At 36.8% G+C, this 16,258-nt stretch overlaps 1 protein-coding gene across 2 annotated transcripts in view; it reads left to right on the forward strand.

Moving 5' to 3' along the window:
* Positions 1 to 12,849, forward strand: part of LOC145690911 (uncharacterized) — a 42,251-nt gene extending 29,402 nt beyond the window's left edge. The window contains exon 2 of one of the 2 annotated variants that reach the window (XM_081766340.1): positions 8,520 to 12,849. In XM_081766340.1, the coding sequence (XP_081622466.1) occupies positions 8,520 to 8,628 (109 nt within the window). In that variant the 3' untranslated portion in view covers positions 8,629 to 12,849. Of the gene's footprint in view, positions 1 to 652; positions 8,499 to 8,519 lie in introns of those variants that run through there. The other variant, XM_081766339.1, reaches the window with a different exon arrangement.
* Positions 12,850 to 16,258: the final 3,409 nt, after the last annotated feature.

Consider the following 16,258-nt stretch of genomic DNA (forward strand, 5'->3'; position numbering starts at 1 on the left):
TGTCTGCCGATCAATCGCAACCAAAATTCCTAAAGTAGAAAAAAAAGTTGCTCGACGTGTATTCGGTGGAAGACCCTCCAGTTTACCGGTCAAGCGACTAGACCACTGAACCACGATCACTACGCTTAAACGATTCATCTTTAGTCTGGTTACGTTAAGTTTCTCTGCCTCAGCTTGGAAAGTTGTATGTTACTTTTTTGTTTTTTTCGAAACGTCTTGCGTGTTCCTTTTATGATAATATAAGTGAATAAACTTCGGTAGAGTTTTTATTAATAAGTTGAGTTGTTCTTAAACCTTTGGATCAAAAATTTGTTTTTTCTCCACACGAAGCTACAGATATGTCATTTACTTCTCATACTCTCCATTTGTTTCAAAGCAGTCACCATTACATTGTCAATGACCTATGACCGCCACGATACAAAGGATTGTTCAATTTGATATATTGAAAAAAGCTACAGGCTCTTATTTTGAAAGTAGAAAGATATGGAGACTTCTGAATGGTACTCCAGTTGATATTTCTACAATATTTCATGTAATAAAAAAAATTGAGGGTAATTTTATGATGAAATATAGCCAATGAGGACATTTTTTTTTTGTTGCTACTTAATCATTATCTCCAATCACATTTCGTTGTTTGTTGAATATGTTTCAGGTCCGATAACGTATATGCTTTCCACGGAGAAGAGAATACGTTTATTATATTAAAGAAAGCCATTTCTAATTCAGATCAGGAATCTCATACTTCGATGCAGTTTGGCAAAGGTTTTCATCGATCGCGTTTTTCAATACATATGCTGACACAGGAAAGTGGAAAGCGTCATACGTACCAAGACTCTGATGAACGCTTTAGTCAAAGCTCAAATATATCAAGCGGTAAGTTACTGCATACAAGTAAGAAATCCCATATCTGCGGAGTATGTGGAAAGAAATTTCGTGTATGTTCAAGTTTGGCTAAGCACATGTTAATCCACACAGGAGAAAAGCGTCACACATGCCAAGAGTGTAGTAAGGCATTTAAATGGCGTTCGCATTTGGCTAGACACATGTTGATCCACACAGGAGAAAAGCATCATACTTGCCAAGTGTGCGGCAAATCATTTAATCGACGTTCATATTTGACTAGGCACATGTTAATCCACACAGGAGAAAAGCATCACACATGCCATGAGTGTGGTATGTCATTTAATCAACGTTCAATTTTGACTACACACATGTTAATCCACACAGGAGAAAAGAATCACACGTGCCAAGAGTGTGGTAAGTTATTTAATCGACGTTCAAATTTGGCTACACACATGTTAATCCACAGAGGAGAGAAAAATCACACATGCCAACAGTGTGGTAAGTTATTTAATAAACGTTCAAATTTGACTAGACACATGTTAATCCACACAGGAGAAAAGCATCACACATGAAAACAGTGTGGTAGGGTTTTCAGTCGATCGTCAACTATAGCTAGACACATGTTAATCCACACTGGAGAAAAGCATCACAGTTGCCGAGAGTGTGGCAAGGCATTTAATCAACGTTCACATATGTTAATCCACACAGCAGAAAAAAAACACTTCCCAAGTTGGCGGCAAATCATTTAATCGACTTTCAGGTTTTGACTAGACACATGTTAGTCCACTAAGAAGAAAAGCATCACACATGCCAAGATTGTGGTTAGTCATTTAATCTACGCTCACATTTGGTTAGGCACATATTAATCCACACAGGTGAAGAAAATCACAATTGCCAAGTTTGCGGTAAATCATTTAATCGACGTTCAAGTTTGACTAGACCTATGTTAATCCACACAGGAGAAAAGCATCAAACGTGCCGATAGTGTGGTGAGGCATTTAATCAACGTTCCAGTACACAGGAGAAAAGCATCACATATTCCAAGAGAGTGGTAAGTCATAATCGACGTTCAGATTTGACTACACACATGTTAGTCCACACAGGAGAAAAGAATCACACGTGCCAAGTGTGTGGAAAGGCATTTATTCATCGTTCACATCTATCTACATATATGTCAATCCTCAGAGAACAAATATCACACGTGCAAGGACGCTGGAATTGAATTTATTCAACGCTAATAAGTTTTGACCCACAGGAAAGAAACGTCATACGCGAAAAAATGTGGAAAGGTGTAAAGTCTATGCTCAAATCAGGTGACATTTCAGTAACAAAGTAGAAGACCACAGAGATGCAAGAGCAAAGATTGCATTTACTCAAGGTTCACACATAATAAATCACATGTTAATTCACACAGGACAATAACCACACGTACGGAGAGTGTAGAAAAACATTTACAGGCATTTCGCATTTGGCAAGTGGATATATTAAAACATTTCAATTACCAGGCATGCAAACGGTGTTAAATAGGATATAGTTTGGTATCAGGTTTGGCAAGACATGTAACTATACATAGGATATAGAAAGATTTGACGTACTCACAAGATATTAAGTTCTGAAACAAATGATAAAATCTCGATTAATGTCCTACAAAAGAGGTTTACAATAATATTAAAGGAAATATTAAGTATTTCAAATGACATACCTCCACTTTGTAACGGAATGTGCTTTAAAAGACATGTTTTAAGTTTGTAATTTTGGCGGATATTACGGCAAATTGGTGCCGCATCTACTCTACGAGCTGCGCTTTTGCCTTGCCGTCACAGGGATTGTAGCATAGTGAAAAATGACTGACGCCGAGGAAGATTCGAATGACGATTCTTCAAGTAAATAATTTATCTGAAAATAATGACTTCAAATATACCCCTTCTTGAGTCTACATTAATGCAATGGAGATGACGGAAATAAGTTTAAGCGACATCTATAATCAGGGTGCATCTTCCTCATCAGCTACAAGTGTAGATATAGCGGTACAAACATGTTCCATGTCTATTTCAATACTAGGGCCTTCTGGATCGCCTGCGATTTGGCTGCATCTTGCTGGTTGATACGTGGTTGCGCAGGCCCGTTTTTACCGCATATATGTATACAGGGTGCGGCACGTAAAACCGGCCCGTAAAGTGAACACATAAAGTGAAATGTAATGTATTGAATATGATTAACTACAACAAATAAATGAAATGTAATGTATTGAATATGACTACTCACCTTCACAGCAGCCTTCCCAGCAGGTGCTGAAAGTGTCCTCCGCCCACTTCAACACACATGTGAGCACGATTGAGGAGATTCATATATACCCTTGTCAGCTCTTGTGTTGTAATGCTATTGGTGACATCCTGGATCCTGGTCTTAAGTTCCTCAATTGTGTGTGGATTTGTTTCGTATACTCTTCCCTTTAACAGTCCCCATAAAAGTAACACGTGGACAAGTCTGGTGACATTGCTCAACAGCCATGAACAGAAATGCACCCTCTTCTGCTGGTCACGCTCCCTCAGTTCTTCCACAACACTTATCCGGTATTGGTTTAACTTCAGTCCCCCTAAAAATTATCTGAAACTTCTCTCAATCGTATGAAACTGTTGACTCAATCTCCTGGTTGACTTTCGACGGACTTCTTGTCATTATCTCCTCCACCTGCATCTTTAATTCAGTTGTGCAGACAGATGGTCGTCTGTTCCTGGGACCATTTTGAACCGATCCTGTACGCCGCCATATTTCAATCAATTCCTGTATGGTGTTCTTACTGGCACATAACGTCCTGGAAATTTCTCCCGAAACAAATTCTTCGTTTTCACAAAAGATCCAGTGGGAGTGAACCCTTCAACAATGGCAACACGCTCGGGTATCGAATACGGCATTATCACACACTGACACTCACCGGGCTAAACACAACGAGGCCTTTTTCTCAACTGGTTTCGACAAGTTTCACTGGCTGCGGCTGCACGTGACTGCTGCAGGTCACGTAAGTCGACCCGACTTCGACACGCCATATCTTGGTAGGAAGGTAGATTATTTAAGTGTTGCCAAAAACACAATATACCCGAATATTACGACGGGCCGGTTTTACGTGCCGCACCCTGTATTTCCCAAGACATTTTTTTCATGCTGATTGGCGGAAACTATGGCAAATTGAAGAAAAGAAGCGATCAAAAAATGAAGTAGTCCTCTCTTCCACATGGGTTAAACTGATCAGACGAACTTCACGCAAAAGTTGTATTAAGGTTGTATGTGTCAAGAGAAGACTCACTAATAAAGGTGAACATGATTTCACTCCAGTTGTTAACGTCTTCGATTTTAAAGCGACCTTAATGTCATTCCTATCTAAAGTGTTATTGACTTTAACGGAATTCGTGGTGTATGTTCGGAATGAGTTTGTGTACCCGAACTTCGTTGCACAGTATTTTCTACTCTCTTTCGCTCACTGTCGTTTCTAAAGCTCGGGATGATAACGTAAAGTGAAAATGCATGTGGGTTGTTAAAAATAAAGTTCATAGATATGTTTCGTATTCCTTACCTATTCTTTATTCTGTACTCAGAAGCTGTTGACTGACTTACTAACTTTTAACCCGTTTTATAAGAAAAGTTGTTAAATCAGGTTTTAAATTCTATTCAAAAGCCTTCTGCTTACCTTGTGCGTATCTGGTATTTTAAGAAAACGTCACACGTTTCGGAACGAAACAACATACAAAATTTTATTCCATTTATTAATATAACTGTATGTCAACACATTTCTATAAGGTTTAAACCGCGATCCTGTAAAATCTAGCAATAAAATCTAGCTAGCAGCTTCTGATTCTAGTGCCTCATCTTATTCGCGTTCAAGCTTGGCAAGACAAATTTTAATATACGTAAGTGGAAAGCCACACATATGACGAGTTTAGAAAAGTATTTTTAAGTTTGGCAGGACATTTTAATACACAGATGAAAATCTCTCACACAGTTCAAAAGAAGATTTATATGGATCTCACATTTTGCAATGCGTATGTTAAAACACGCAGGAGAAAACATATTAAAAACTAAAGCGTTCCAAGTGTGTAGAAACGACCTAATAAGTTTATATTTTGCAACAGATATATTAATACACATGGGGAGGAACTGCTCGTGTCAAGACTATGAAGATTGGTATAGTCGAAGTTCAATTTTGGGGAAACATGCTATTTCATACAGGTAAAAGATGGCTATGCATAATTGTGAAAACCGTTTACATGAAGTCCATAAGATATAGCAAGATATGTGAAACGATTTACTGAAAAAAAGTGTGTATATAAAATGGTATAGTCAAATTACACACGTGAAAAATATACAAATGCGAAACACGTTAGTTGTGAAAAGTTTGCGATAAAATTCGTTAAATATCACGTTCTTTAACCTTCATCCGCTCACGTACTGCCAATTCACGTTTCCACTCGCGACGACGTCAAAATGGCTGCCATCGATTAATCACCAATTTCAGCATTGTGCATGATGCAAAATGTATGTTTTGGAGCATTTAGGTTTAGTAAATTAAAACAAATCATTGTTGACCAAAAGTATGCTTTTGCTTTAAATTAAATTACAACACAGTATGAGTGAACACACTGAACCAAACACAAAAGAACAGAATCTAACCTAATCAACATCCATGTCACTGAGCTAGCTGTGATAATGTTGATATTTATTGCAGGGAGCAGTAATCATTGAGTGCTTTTTGCACATTTTTTTCCACAATATGTAGATGCTAGGCGAGTTCAAAATTAATCAACCTCCATGTCACTGCCCCCTTTCTGAGATTCCTGGCATGTATTGCAAGTAGTAGTAATTGTTGACTGCCTTCTGAACACATTTTTTCCACAATCATTACATTGAAGGCGAATTCTGTTTTGTCTTGACCAGGAGATGTAGCAGATATCTCTTCGGATATGTTAGACTGGTTCATCATCGGTATTTTGCTTTCTATATTGTCCCAAGAACAGCAGCAATTTTTTTTTTCAAAGTTGAGATTTCAGAACGGGCTTTCAGGTTTTCATTTATTAGTACTAATGCTAACTCATACAGATGTGGTCTTCTTGTATTATTTTTGATGTTAGGGATGTTAAAAATGAAACAGCGACTGAAACGTAATGAAAGTTTTACTTACATTTTATGTAAATGCGAAACAAAAAAAATCACATTTTGGCTACTTCTGATGGCAGATGGACCATACACCCTCCAATCCAAACTTTGGCATTGTACTGAACCGGAAGTAATGTTTTCGATAATTTTCTCGTAGAGGATTCATATGTTTCAGGGTAGCGAGATATTGCTTCAGGATGAGACATAACTTTCTAATCCAGACTTATAAATGGGAGAGAAACGGGCTGCTTTCCAAGAACAGGGAAAATTGGTTTCCATGACGCATCTATGAAAAATCAGCGAAAGCGGAAAAGAAATAATAGATATGACGTTGAACGCAGAAAGGTTTTGCTTATATTGTCCTGGCCTGAGGCTCTCAGACCGGAGAGAAAATAAAAGTAACTCATCCTCTGCAGAAGTGATAGATAAATGAGATATAGTGGGCGAGCAAACGGATTGAACAGGGAAGTACGTTGATTTTGCACTTTTGAATTTATTACAAAAAAACTTGTTAAAATTTTCTGTTTTTCCCTCAACTTCTTCACCTGATGCGTCATTGGACCTTACTAAAGGTATGCTAGAAGTTTTAGACCTAAGACCAAAATTGTTTAGTGTTGTTGATGCTGGTGTCTAATTTTTTTTTTTAAAAAAAAAATATAATTTAGTTGCAAAAAATATAGTATTCGCTGCATCTCAATAGCTTTTTTCCTATATCAGAAATTCTTTTAAGAATATGTGTTCATTTGGAAATACACGCCACAATTCCCAAAGCTTTTTCTTATTTCGGAATGTATGGCAACTCTGTTCGCCGTTCCTTGTTGGAAATTTCATTGATTTTACTTTTTTAAACAGTACAAAGTATTTATTATTGTTGCATTAAAAACATCGGACAAATAACCCACTGTCTCGTCTATTGTTCCATCTAGTAAAAGTGTCCACTGTAACACCTGTAGTATTTTACAAATTTCACCCAAAGGGGCCTTCCTTCAGTCAGGCACAAACTTTCTTTTTGAGTTGGATAGCTGGCTTCTGGTTTCGGGAGTAACATATGGAACGGGGAACTCGCGGTCTGGGAGAAGCAACTCTGTATATGAGATGACACATTCTGTTGGAAATATACAGATGACATAACCTAAGCTGTTATTTTTACGCGCGTTATTAATATTGTACTATCCCAAATCGAGTCCTTGAATAGAATTGTCGACAAAGGGTCTGATGTTATCCCATGTTTACTGTCGATCCATATCTAAACCCAAGTTATAGTCACCAAAATGAGCAACTTTGTCACCTTCTAATGGCAACTGGAAGTTATTCGTGGTATGTTTCAAGTAAATTTTGAGGACTGTTTCTATATAGTCTGCAGAAGCACCCGACGAAATTTGTGTTTTTGAACACACTTACCTTAGCTCAAATAATTTCACACTCACGTACAAGATGATTCTGTCCTCTGCTGCCCCATTATTTATTACTACGAACACTCCGCCCCTATTATCTTGCGATCGTTTATCTATGTAGACAATTGTATGAGAAACGGCATTCCACTGCTCATTACCGATTCTTTCGATCACGTTCACTCACCACTAAACAGCCATATTCCGGTAACAAACTAATATTCATAGCAGAGTCTAAAATTGTTTTAATGCTTCGTGTATTTTGGTAGTATACCTTAAATGTGGTTTTCTGTTCCCTGCACTTTTGATCTGCATCCTTCTGTACATCACCATATTAAACAGAGAATATGGAGCACTTCTCTAGCGTAGGATCACGTTGTCCAAGTCACTCTCACTCTTTTCTTGCCATCTGTGTTGAACATTGTAAATTATATTAATTGAGTGTTATATAGCAACAAGAGATAACAGCATTTCAATGCATTTCCAGCTGGAGATACTGTCAAACGCAGACCCTAGCCGTAAGCTTACTACTGGGTTCACAATGGAAATGATAAGCACAGAGAAACCACAAATATTTTCTCGAAACAGGAGCACGAAATTTAACTTTTCTACAGTTTGATGCCATCTTTTTGAACTTTATTCATAGACGATCCTAAGTACTTTGAAAGTTTTCTTAGTGCCAAACCTAACATACAGATCTACGGTGAGGAGCGGCTTCATCCAAAATCTATCAAAAATTTTGATCCTCTAACCATAAGTTTTCCACATAGGTTCTGAATGTGCACAAATTTTTAGAAGATAAATTTTCCTTCATCGCTGATAACTATCATGTGAGATTTATATTATGAAAATATTTGACAATATGAAGAGGTAGCAGAGGATTTAATATAAGAGTAGATAGTTAGGTATTGAGAGTACATTTAGAACACTTTTGTATGATTCTAATACCAGAGTTCGTGGTTTTATAGTGACAGTAGTAAAAGTGGGTATACAGGGATGATTATGCATGATGAATTGAGGAGGATTGGGACACTGTCCCACTCCTTTCTACTCACAAGGGTACCTTTATTATAATTCCTGTGTTTCCGCTTGGCTAGCGCTATATTTATTTAGTACTTTTTCACATCTGTGTTTCAGAAAAATGCCACGCAAGTGGAAGAAGATAAACCTAGACTACACAAAAACAGCAAACAGTGCTATTCTGCAAGCCGTAAACATAGTAAGAGAGAAAAAGAAGATTATATGAGAGGTAGAAAGAGAACACAACATATCGAAATCAGCCTTTGATAGACATATTAAAAAATACAAGGAGGACTCAAATAGAGATCCTGTAATATTTCAAGGAAATCTTTTTTGTGGGAAACGCTTGTTAGCGCAGGTAAGGCGAACTATGGGCTTAGAACGAGGCACGTACGAACTTTGGCTTACGCATATGCCTTGAAGAAGAATATGCCTGAATCTTAAACTGTGCACAAAAGTGCGGGATACGACTGGCTTAATGGTTTTATGCAGCATCCCCCTCAGTTATCACTGCGATCTCTGGAATCAAAAGTTTAACAAGAAATACCAGCTTCAATAAGTATAACGTGAACGACTTTTTGAACAATTTGAAGTTAGCATATGAGAAATGTAAGTTTACTCTGAAGTGTACCTTTAACTGTGATCAAACTGGATTTAGTACTGTACACAGAATACCACGAGTGATAGCTTAACGAAGACAGAAACAAGTCGGACAGGTAACATCAGCAAAACGTGCTGAACAAGTGACGTCCTACGTACCTTCAATGCAATTAGAAATAGCATTTCTCGAGTTTTCTATATTCGAGAGTAGGGTACAAGAATTTCCTCCTGAAGAAAATACCACCTCAAAGCTTGACATTAGAGCGAAATCGCAGATGGTCCAGAAGGCCCTAGTGTTGGAATAGACTTGGAAAAGGTTTGTACCGCTGGATCTACACTTGTAGCTGATGAGCAAGGTGCACCCTCATTATCGATGTCGCTTAAACTTGTTACCCCTGACTCCATTATATATATGAAGACTCAAGAAGGGGTATATATGGAATCATTATTTTAAGATAAACATTCACTTGAGGAATCGTCATTCGAATTTTGCTCGCCTTCTGCGACTTTTTCACTATGCTGCAATCCATTTGACAGCAAGGCAGAAGCGCAGTTCGTAGAGTGGGTGCAGACCAAATTTGCCGTCCTATCTGTCCCCAAATTACGAACTTAAAATTTGTCTTCCAAAACACATTTCTTTACAAAGGGGAGGTATGTTATTTGAAGGACTTAATGTTTCCTTTAATATTTAATATTATTGTAGACCTCTTTTTTAGGATATTTATCATGAACTTAACTTCTAAACTTGACTTGACATATTGTGAGTGCGTAAATCGCTTTCTATATCCTATGTCTAGTAAATTTTCGTGCCAAAGCTAATTACAAACAAAATCCTATTCAACATCATTTGCATGTTTGGTTATTGCAATGTTTTAATATTGCCACATGCCAAATGTGAGCTGCCAGTAAATGATTTCTACACTCTTTGTACGTGTGATGATTGTCCTGTGTGGATTAATATGCGTTACGCTATGTGTGAACCTTCAGTAAACGCCATCAACGCTCTTTGAATTTCTGTAGTTTTATACTTCTTTATAGAAATGTCTTGAGAGTTTTGAGCGTAGACTTTATTTTTTTCTCACATTTTTTCACGTATGACGTTTACTTCGTTTGTGGGTCAACACGTATGAACGTTGAATAGATTCTATTCAATTATCTGGGCACGTCTGAGATTTTGCTCCTGCATGCATTGACATGTGTCTACTCAACTATAACGTGGATTAAATGCCCCACCTCACTCTTGGCATGTGTGATCTTTTTCTCCTGTGTCGATTAACATGTACCTAGCCAAATTTGAACGTTTTATAAATGCCCTGCAACACTGTTAGCATGTGTGATGCTTTTCTACTGTGTGAATTAACGTGTTTAACCACATGTGAACGTTGATTTAATACTCAACTATATTCCTGGCATGTGTAAGTTTTCTCTCCTGTGTGGATTAACATGTGTGTAGCAAAACTTGAACGATGTTTAAATGCCCGGCACACACTTGGCATGTGTGATGTTTTTCTCCTGTGTGGGTAAACATGTGTGAAGCCAAATTTGAACGTTCAGTAAATGTCTTACCTCACTTGTGGCACTTGTAAGGTTATTCACCTGTGTGGATTAACTTGTGTGTAGCCAAACTTGAACGTCGATTAAACGTCTTACTACACTCCTAGTACTTGTAAGGTTTTTCTCCTGTGTGGATTAACATGTGTGTAAGCAAACCTGAACGTTGATTAAATGCCTTACTACACACTTGGCACGTGCGATGCTTTCTCTTGTGTGAATTAACATGTGTCTAACCAAATTTGAACGTTGATTAGATGTCCACCACACTCTTGGCAGTTATAAGCTTTTTCTCCTGTGTGGATTAACATGTGTCTAACCAAACTTCAACGATGTTTAAATGCCCCGACACACTCTTGGCACGTGCAATCTTTCTCTACTGTTTGGATTAACATGCGTGTAGCCAAACTTGAACGTCGATTAAACGCATTACTACACACTTCGCATAAGTGATTCTTTTCTCCTGTATCAATTAACATGTGTGTAACCAAATGTGAACGTCGATTACATGCCTTACCACACTCCTGGCGCATGTAAGGCTTCTCTCCTGTGTGGATTAACGTGTAACCAAACTTGAACGAAGTTTAAATCCAAAACCACACACTTGGCATATGTGATGTTTTTCTCCTGTGTGGATTAACATGTGTCTAACCATATTTGAACGATCTTTAAATCTATAACCACACTCTTGGCATGTGTAATATATTTCTCCTGTGTGGATTAACATGTGCTTAGCCAAACTTGAAGAAACACGAAATTCCTTTCCACATACTACGCAGATGTGGGATTTCTCACCCGTATGCAGTAACTTACCGCTTGACAATTTGAACTTTGACTAAAGCGTTTATCACTGATTTGGTACGTACGACGCTTTTCACTTTCCTGTGTCAGCATAAGTCTTGGCAAACGTGATCGATGAAATCCTTTGTCAAACTGCATCGAAGTATGAGATTCTTCTGAATGAGAAATGGCTTCCTTTAATATTATAAACGTATTGTCTTCTCCGTGGGAAGCAAATACCTGTAACATATTCAACAAAAAACGAAATGTGATTGGAGATAATGAATACGTAGCAACAGAAAAATATGACATCATTCCCTATATTTCATGATAAAATAGCGCTCAATTTGTTTTATTACATGAATTACCGCAGGAATATGAAATGGGTACAACTGTGAAGTCTCCATATCTTTCTACTTTCAAAATAAGAAGATGTAGATTTTTTCACTATATCAAATTGAACAATCATTTATATCGTAGCGGTCATAAGCTTTTGACCATGTAATGGCGACTGCTTTGAAACAAATACAGAGTATGAGAATTAAATCAGTCATATGTGTAGTTTCGTGTGGAGAAAAGCAAACTTGCGAACCAAAGGTTTAAGAACAACTCAAGTTATTAATATAAACTCTACTGAAGATTATTCACTTATATCATCATAAGTTGAACACGAAAGTAGTTTTTTAAGCGAAGAAAAAAGTAACATACAACTTTCCAAGCTGAGGAAGAGCTTAAAGACGAATCATTTACAGCGCAGTCATCGTGGTTAAGTGGCCTAGAAGCTTGACCAGTAATCTGGAGGTTCTTCCACCAAATAAACGTCGAACAACTTTTTTTTCACTACTTTAGGAATTTTGATTAAGATTGATCGGCAATGACACGTTTTATTACATTCGAATATTTGAATACTCGTTTGTTTCAATACTTGAACTATCAGATTTAAAGGAACAATACTGGTAATAATAATAATTATCTCGTGAAATTTTTAAACAATAAGAACTTATTATTGCACAGGTCATACCATTACAAGCAGCGACGTGATATTAGGCAAAAACAATATTTCGGTTTTGTGTAGAAATTTTTAAACAATAAGAACTTATTATCGCACAGGTCATACCATTACAAGCAGCGACATGATATTAGGCAAAAACAATATTTCGGTTTTGTGTAATGTTGCCGATTAAAAGGGGAATTTCTCATCTCGATTCTAAAACAAACCAGACAAAATCGGGATAAAGCTTAACATTTTAATTCGAGATGGAACAAGGCAAACTCACAATATTGTCACGCTTTAACGATGAGAATCTAGACGAGACGAAAAGTATCGTAAAAACTGAACGTCTCATCTCGATTCTCGAAAGAGTATATGCCACACTTTAGGTAACAATTGCTTTGTAGACTGAATCTTATATATTATTTTGTTACTTTGTATTTCAGAGCCCACAGAATTATGGTCTGTGTATATATTTTTGTCACAAAGCTTATATAATTACATCTGCAAACTTCACATGTTAGTTTATTACATCCCTTAGTGTTAAATGATATTCAGTTGTTTTTATTACAGTCCTTTTCCTGAAAACGTACAATTGAATTTTTTTCTACAGGAAACTTTAGCGGAAAGCTTTCGATTAAACTTGAGTAGCTGCAGAAATATCTCAGGGAGGTACAGAACCCCTTCCCCGAAACCCCTACGTTTAACTAAGTTTTGCCAAATTTTAGGGCAACTTTAAAACTTTTCATACCATTATTATTATTTCTATTATTATTATTATTATTATTATTATTATTATTATTACTGAAGTGTTGTAAATTTAATGGTTCAACCTGTTTCACCCACCTCCCGCCTAGTGAGTATTGTGCTGAACAAATAACGTGGGTATAGGTTTGCTCCGTGTTCCGCTTCCTCCCACTTTCTTTATTCGAATATTTCTTACATTCTCTCCTTAGCCGGCAGTAGCTTAGCCGGAATAACCATTACTTAGAAACACATTTTCCTACGGCTCTTGCGAATTCAGAGTACTTACTTTCTACACGAAATTTGTCTCGAAATTTTCCGTTATAGCATTTAGCTAGTTGTATGGACGTATGGAGAGGGTATATCTTGACGCTACTGACACTTCTCTCCAATCCCGACTATTTTGTAACTTCTGGCTAACGCTGCGAGCGATTTTACAGGCATTAATACAATGTGTCCTCGTACGGAATTTCTTATCTATATTATTATTATTATTATTTACTAAATATTTGATACCTCAATATTACGTCCTACTGCAATACAAATGAGCATACTGAAATTACGAAAACGAAAATAAATTCTTTGGACCCTCTATAATGAGGAATTGACCTATAAGAGTTCCTTTGCAAAGAGAGAAAGAATGTGTCAGCTACTGGACAATATGAAATTCGAGACTTAGGATGCCTTAACAGGATTTAAGTACGATTTGTTTTCATGACGATACCTTTTCTAAGTGACACCCTTTATTTGGGTAAAAGACGTTGGATTATGGATGCGTTATATTGAAATATCATAAAAATATACAATTGAAATAGTTACTATTTATCGATTTTTCTTTAACGAATATATGGTACGTGTTGAAAATGGAGAAGGAAAACATTAATATTGTTTCTAGTAAGGGTAGAACAGTTAGTAACAATTCAGGTAAATTTTATGACTCATAGGCATGAAGGAGGACCAATTTGTATTCATAAATTGTTTCTAGGACAAGCGAAGTTTTCAGTCAGTAGGAATCGAGATTTTGACGTCATGTAGTTAGTTTTCCCTGTGAAAGAAGTCGTTTTAACTCTAACTTGTAAGAACAAGAGAAATTGACAATCCTTCATTTTATTATACATCAGAAATATTAACATTCTAAATTATAATTTTTTTCTGAATATCCTCGGAGAGAATCGAACCGCGGACTCCTAACACACAAAGCCAATGCTCAAGCCACTACCCTAAGACCGCTCTTTTAATTAAGAGTTGCGAATTGCTCTTTTATGTAAGAGTTTCTATGTAGCGAATTGCAAACGTGCTATTAACCATGAATCACAGATTTCGGTCAAGATAACATAGCGTAGCCCAGAAAATTCAAGATTAAATTTAAGAAAAACCCAAAGTATCTCCGTAACTTATTTCTAATGTATTCGGTTATTCTTGTTTTAGAGGTGTTTCCAATAACCATGAACGACAGGGACACGAACACAGATACATCAATAAGATTTAATATTTAAAAGGCTTTCCCATCGAGAATCGAAAGTGAGTCCCCGCCTAATAAACAATCTGATGTGTGGGGTGCCTGGTTCGTTCCCAAGGCAAGTAAGGTTTATGCGGACATCGTGCTCGTGGGTTTTCACGGGATACTCCCACTTTCTCATTCCACCAATTCGTCCATCATTATTAACTTGTTTTAATCATAGTCTTCCTTAACCTAACAGGCATAATCGTTGGGAATTAAAGGATTTCGTTTTCAAGCTGTTAACCCAAACCAATCCGAATCGAAAAAATTGTATTCTCTATTGGTCATTAACGTTTTATCACGAAAAAATATGTAGAAAAATCACGGCGAATCGTAATTCCATTCAAAAATAAAACTGCGGACTAGTAATGCCTTAACCTAAAATGTAGCCATTACATATCCTTTGCAACTTTTCCAAAAATCTGTACGGATATTCCGGAAAGTGACACAGTTGGATTTGTTCATTGAATCGGTGGGTCAGTTGGTCGTGGGTCAGTGGTGCATATGATCCACTGCGACCCGCCACCACCATGACAAACTACGACCCACCACTCACCATGAACCATTGCGATCATGACCCAGAAGTATGTTTCTTCTGCACACGCAACTACAGATATGAAAGATTTAATTCTTATAAGCTGCATCTGTTTCAAAGCAGTCGCCATTACCTGGTCAAAGACTTAAGTCCGCCGCGATATATACGATATCGGAGTTAACCCGGTGAATAACAAAATACTTATTTTTTGCTATGTGGAAAAAGCATTACATTATTATAAGTGAAAATAGAGACCCGTTCTCCCTAACATTAATTATATATAATTAATTAATGTATCAGAAAATTTAAAAATCGGATGAACTTTTTGCAATTGCAGCTACAAAAAACTGTCACTATGATTACAAAGAAACAAAGGGACGATATAACAACTTTTAAAATTTTGCACATGATACGTGATTTCCTTAAGTATACCAATTTCTAACTGCGAAGTCTGTGATTAGACTCAAAAACAGTGACTTCAATCGGTTTTTACAGGTTTAGTCACTTCCTGGAACTGTTTCTGCGTGAGTCACTTTTTTGAACTGTTCATGCCTTTGGTGTGACGTCTTAGTTCAGAGATTGGTGGTACTCAGTACTTGTGTGTATTTATAGCTTTTATCATACTTCATACTGCCTTTTTGGACAGTTCCTTATTTCTGCACTTCAAAATGTAAACGCTGAGCTATTCCGTATAAAATCAGGAAGTTTACATATGAAGCCTCAAAAATTAGAGTTAAATTTTACATTTCAAGTAGTATTACCAGTTGACGAAAAAAAAGTGGAAGGCTGAGATTTTTTCGAAGTCAGTTTTGAAATTACAGGACCTAAAAATACTGATAATTTACCAGCAAAATATTCCATTCTTGACATTTGTTCGACTAGCACTTGCAGAGAGCTCAAAGCTCGTAGGATACTAGCAGGTAGCAAGATAGCACTTGCAACATAGATATTTTCTATTTTGTATCCAAGTAGTATGAGAATCTTCAAGGTAATTTAAATGAAATTTTTATTAACTGTTTATGGTAATGAACAATTTGTTAAACAACTAATTTATATTTTAACTGAGTGTGACGTGAAAAGTCACGAAATATCAAAACTGTACCGTCAAATGGGGTGAATAGAAACACATTTTTGGCTATATGAGTATATAAGTT

The sequence above is a fragment of the Thermobia domestica genome, chromosome 7 (genome assembly GCF_964235325.1).
Source record: "Thermobia domestica chromosome 7, izTheDome1.hap1.1, whole genome shotgun sequence".
Taxonomy (NCBI): Eukaryota; Metazoa; Arthropoda; class Insecta; order Zygentoma; family Lepismatidae; genus Thermobia; species Thermobia domestica.